At 32.9% G+C, this 6,000-nt stretch overlaps 1 protein-coding gene across 1 annotated transcript in view; it reads left to right on the top strand.

Moving 5' to 3' along the window:
- The window catches only part of LOC111513666 (serine palmitoyltransferase 2), a 46,324-nt gene extending 40,969 nt beyond the window's left edge, over positions 1–5,355 (top strand). The window contains exons 7-8 of the mRNA XM_074174397.1: positions 2,903–3,165; positions 4,968–5,355. Of these exons, the coding sequence (XP_074030498.1) occupies positions 2,903–3,165; positions 4,968–5,211 (507 nt within the window). The 3' untranslated portion in view covers positions 5,212–5,355. The remainder of the gene's footprint in view (positions 1–2,902; positions 3,166–4,967) is intronic.
- Positions 5,356–6,000: the final 645 nt, after the last annotated feature.

The raw sequence follows: 6,000 nt of genomic DNA on the forward strand, positions 1-6,000 counted from the left end.
TCAAAAATAAGCAAAACGTTAACTTTATCCTAGTTGCATAAAATTTGGCATATGGATATAAAATTGCCGTAGACACAACTTTTTCAAGTAACTTTTTGTTAAATTCGATCTAAAAATGCACTTTTTTAATAAAAAAAAAAAGTTGAATTTAACAAACACTGAACGTCAGTGGGTCGCAATTGGCCGTATCATTTTAAGTTAAATTCAAAGCACAAACTAGTGCCGAATTTAACCTTCATTGAAACTTTTCGAAAAAAAAAGTTTCCCATATGGTGCGCACTTTAATGGTGACACTGTATGTATATAACATGCATGTAGAGAAACACTGATAATTGTAGAGGTTTCTAATGAGATTTTGTAAATAAACACGTTTTTTGCGCTTACATTGCAAACGCTGGCTGAGATAGATCAAATTAATGTACAACTGTATTGTACACCTTAAGAAGATCTATAAAAAAGTCGGCGATGATATATGTCTGTCTCTCACATTGTGCATTTAATATAGATCAGTATGGCCTTTTACAGCATGTAATTTAAATGAATGTTGTGGAAGATATTACAGATTTAAAATGCAGGGACATAGCGGTTGCGGTAATACCGGCCGGGGGGCCCTGCGGTAATACCGGCCGGGGGGTCGGCTGCGTGCCTATGAATAGCGCGTTGAAGACCGCTATAGCAGCGATGGCACGTGTTTATATGTATATTTAGTACCAGCATTGCACCCGTGCAGAGCTGGGGCGGTTCGCTAGTCTATTATATTTCTTATTTTATTGAAACATTTAATACCAATATGCTTTGGTAAGTATTCAAAAATATCAATTCGATGGGTGGTCATTTTTTATAAAAACATAAAATCAAATAGTCCAGTTAATACTAACCAACATAATAACCATTCCAGCCGATCCTTAAATAATTTGACAAACGGAATACTAAAACGAATATTGGGGAATATAATCCATATTTGCAGGGTCGTAGCGAAAAAAAAAAACTAGGGGGGAAGGGAATCCAAATTTTCCCAACCCCACCAGCAACATTTCCCAACTTTTGAAAAAATAAAAGCCGAAGGAATAGTTACTACTATAATATATTAATGTTCTTACTTAGCTATCCAAAGATTGGCTGAATGCTTATGCCTGTTAGGGTATACACAAACAAAAATAAATTTTGGTAATTATAAAAATAATAATGGTAATTATTCTACTTTGGACCAAGGTCCTTGATCATCCACCATGTATAGGAATATTCAATACAAATGAAAGGAAACAACACTTAAATAATATTGTGCTTATTGTTTTCTACTATAATTTTTTCTATCTTCACGGCCCGAAATTTCCCAACTTTTCCAAGTCGAATAAACAGCGAAAAGTTGAGAATTTTGTAAAATTGTCACGTCAAAATTTGTGGACTGTTCAACTGTTCTCTTACTTGGGAGAAATTAAACTTTTTTGAAGTTTTCAAATAACTCAGAATTTCAAAGTATGGGATCTCCAAGTTATGCATGTTGGGAAATCCCAACCTTGTCCTGGTTCTTTCTCTTTCTTTTCTCTCAGTTTCATTTTTTTAATTGTTATTCATTTTTTTACCATTATTTTTTTTCTATCTTCACTTCCCTAGCCGAAAAAGCAGGGGGGAGGCTCCCTCCCATGGCGACGGCCCTGCATATTTGAATTGAAATGGGTATGAAAATATACCCAGTTTTTGGGAATGTCTTCATACAAAAAATAAATTGGGAATCTTCCAAAGAAAGGAACAGAGCCATCGATTTCAAAATGAAATCTTTACACAATAAACTTTTTACTTTAATGCATAAAACTATACAAATATATAAAAAATCATATCCTGAATTGTTTGAAATTAATGAAAATAAGACTACATAAAACATACATAAAATCATATTTCACTGTTTTAATTTCTGGATTCTTAAAAATTTGTTATTTGTTTTCCCTAAAAACGAGTTGAAGTATTCATTTATTTACCTTGAAAAGGGATTTTGAAAAATTATAAAATCGCAACAATACTTAACATATAACTTTTTTTTTCAGATTGTCAAAAACAATTAGTGACAAAATGTAATTTCCTTGTATGTCCTGTCTGGAAGTATTTATGCCAAATGAAATGAAACAGCTTAAAGAAACAATAGTACTTTCTTTGGCTTTCTTCTACTCTATCTTGATACAAAAAAAAGGATGAGGGAATCTTCCAAAGATTGGAAGGAAGTAATCAATTTGGAAAAAAGGAACTCTATACATGGATGTGTAGATCATGCAAAGAAGTAACTTTCAGACACAAACTGAAAGAAAGTCCTCCTGAAACAGCTACTTTCATATAAACATTGGATTACACGAAAGAAAAGAATTCTTTCGAAACAAATACTTCTGTATGAACACTGAATTATACAGAAGATACTTTTCTCTACTCAGTTTGTATTTCAAACATTCGTTGTGGAATAAAAATCAGATATCATTCACATGAGTTCTACTTTAAATGAATGGTAACAAATTGCACTTACATGGAACTCTGTCATCCTCACTGGTATACATCGATTTTTCGCCTTAAGACACTTGTCTTAAGGCTCTTCATTTTATTAATCATAAGGAAAATAAATGCTTATGATAACAAAATTTCTTAATGAGCAGCATTTATAGATCTGTAAACAATTTGATTATGCATGTCAGATTTATACATGATATTTTATATAGAATAAATTTCAAGTGGGTCCTAGATTAGGTTTCTAATTTATGAACTGTTTATATTCTGCAAGAAACTCGTGAAAGAAAGAAAAATTTGTTCATTCATAGACCAACAACATGGTATAGAACATGTCAATTTATACTTGATATAATTATTATTCTTCTGAACAAATGATTTCTATTTCACTAAAATAAAATAAATTTTATTGCAGGAGTTTATTACGACTCTACGAGAAAAGAGTTTTGCTTCCCGACACGCGTGGGCAATGTCACCACCCCTGGCTTCGCAAATCATATCAGTTTTGAAAATACTTATGGGTAAAGATGGTACTAACGAAGGGCAGAAACGAATCGAAAGATTGGCAAGAAACACTCGCTATTTCAGACTACGATTGGAACAAATGGGAGTAATCATACATGGAAACCAGGATTCTCCAGTTGTTCCGATTCTGGTGTATCTATATTCTAAAATTGTGTAAGTAATATTATTGAAGAAAATCATTGAAAACTCACTGCTATCTTGAATTGAAATCGAAAATGGTACAACTGATAGAGAATCAAGCAGTGAAAAAGTTATAAAGTCATAAGTTTGCCAGCCTTCCATGATACCAGATTTGAAACGTATAGGAAAGGTCAGAAAGCTCGAAAAGTGGGTGTCCCACGATTCGACGATCGACAGAAATTGTCACCACATTTCGAGGTTCTTTGTTTTTTCACAACCAAAAGAACCTTTTTTTACACATACACGCTTTATATTAAGCCTCACGTGTATGTTTGTTTGCTTGTAACTCCCAAGCTCGGGATCTGTATTTGACAGAATTATCGACATTATTGCTTGATCTATTCGCTGGCAGATGGCGCTGTACGTAATCTCCTTGATATAATTCAAACTCATTTTACATGTACCTATTCCTTCATTTGAAAAAAGTAATGTTTTTTTATTAACACCCGCGTCTGCTGCCTTGGGCTTGATAGCTGATTTTCAGGCTCCCTCTCCGGAATCGGAAAATGTCAATGGTCAGTTTTCTAAACAATATACGGCTGATTGATCCCAAAGTTTAAATAAAATAAATATAGTTTAAAAAGACTAAAAAACATGCTTTTATAGCATACAAAACTAAAAAATGGAAAATAAATGTAGTTTAAAAAACTTAAAAAAACGCTTTTAAAGAACATCAAATTGAAGATTTAAAAATATTTTTTTTAATAAGCTCAAAACAACGAATGAAAAATACCAGTATTTTTGTGAAGAAAGCGTAGGCGCTTTGTGCCATATTTTTTGAATATCAAGCGCCCATCGCTTTTTTCACAATAATATTAGTATTTTTCGTTCTTTATTGTTTTAAGCTTATTTAAAACAATATTTTTAACTTTTTAGTTCGATGTTCTTTAAAAGCGTGTTTTTTAGTTTTTTAAACTATATTTATTTTAGTTCGGATCGTCACGTGTTATTGAAAGTGAATCCTCTACTACAACAGGAGACGTTCAGGACTGGTTGGATACCAGTGAGCCACCCAGACACTTTTCAAAGGCAAAAATCCACCAAAAAAAGACCATGGTCATGGTGTCATTTACTATAACTTTCTGGAACCAGACCATACCATCACAGTCGTATTGTGAGGAAATCGACGAAATATACGGAAAATTGCTCTGGTCAGCGGAAGATGTCCGATCCTGCTCCACGGCAACGCCTTCCGCACGTTTCACAAATCACCCTCTGAAAATTTAACGAATTGAGGGTCTGCCTCGCCCACTATATTCCTCAGACCTCTCGCCAATTCACTACCATCTTCTCAATCACTTCGATAACTTTTTACTGGTAGAACCTTCGCAATCAGAACCAGACAAAACGGCATTCGTCGAATTCATCCTTTCCCTAGCACAAAACTTCTATGCTGACGGAATTAAACACTTGTGAAACGTTCAAATTGAATAAGTATTAATTGAGTATTATTTAAAAGACACTTTTTGGGAGGGAATCAATATTTTATACTGTTTCATTGGGTTTATAACCTTCCACAATCTTTTGAAACGATACTATACTTACATCCAATAGTCAGATGAAGTTAATCCATATTGCATTAAAAGCATTATCATTCTAAACACTTCTATCAAAAATGTTATCTTTCAACTGATTTGTTTTTACTGAAAATGTACTCAAAGATATTTATGTGGCCGCAAAGACTCAGAAAATTTCAAACACTGCTCTAGAACTATATCACAAAACAGCTCCTTTTAAATTTTGTCTTTGAGTTGCTTATAATTCTTTATTTTCAGTGCTATGGTCAGAACTCTCATCAAAGAAAAAATAGCCACGGTCGGAGTTGGATACCCAGCGACTCCGCTCACTCAAGGAAGGATTCGAATTTGTCTTTCGGCAGGACACACCAAAGAACAATTAGATTATGCTCTTGATGTTATACAAAAAGTTGCTGATGAAATCGGCTTGAAGTATTCACGCAAACCAATCGACACCTCACCAATAGATTATTATAAAATCAAAATATATCAAGATTTATAATGTCATCAGTTAAAGCTTGGAAAACTTATGTACCTAGGATAATTTTGTTATTTTTTATGAATTTTTTAAGAGCATATCAGGTATTTTTTAAGCTAATCGCTATTTATTGATATATTCCAAAATTCAATAAAAATCTAAAATGTTTTTGAAGTTTTTTTAAATATTTTTTAGAATCAGGTTTGTTTCAGAAATTATAATAACGTCAGGAATAATAGTCATTATTATTCTGAAAGTATTACAAAAGAACAGTTTTACTTTTGAAAAATCCTTCTTATCTGAATGTAGTGAAAATGTTCAAAGATTTCATATGAAGGCAAAATAAAATGAGTGTTCTTCAAGGCACAATCCTTGGTCCACTATTATTTCTTTTTTATATAACTATCTGTATCAAGGGGAAGTCCTCACTATTTACTTAGACTCTACGAACTTGTGTAGAAACATTATTGAATGGTGATATTAACGAAGTAAAAAATTGTCCGCTGCAAATGTTCTCGGTTTAAATATTTCATGTAAGCGAAATAATCTGTGGGGTTCCTCAGGGCACAATCGTTGGCCCACTAATTTTCTTCAGTATATAAATGACCTGACAGTGCTGGGGTTAAGAGAAAGTCCTCACTATTTACCGATGACGCTATGATCTTATGGCGTGATCAGAGTCCCTTGGAATTTGAAACATTGATAAATTGTGATATTAACATAATAAAAAAATGGTGTGACAAAAATCTCGGTTTCGATATATCTAAAACGAACATAATATGTTGAACAGTTAACAAATCGAGAATAAATCAT

This window comes from Leptinotarsa decemlineata, unplaced genomic scaffold (genome assembly GCF_025532065.1).
Source record: "Leptinotarsa decemlineata unplaced genomic scaffold, Ldec_3_MD MMD2_tig00000576_RagTag_RagTag, whole genome shotgun sequence".
NCBI classification, from domain to species: domain Eukaryota; kingdom Metazoa; phylum Arthropoda; class Insecta; order Coleoptera; family Chrysomelidae; genus Leptinotarsa; species Leptinotarsa decemlineata.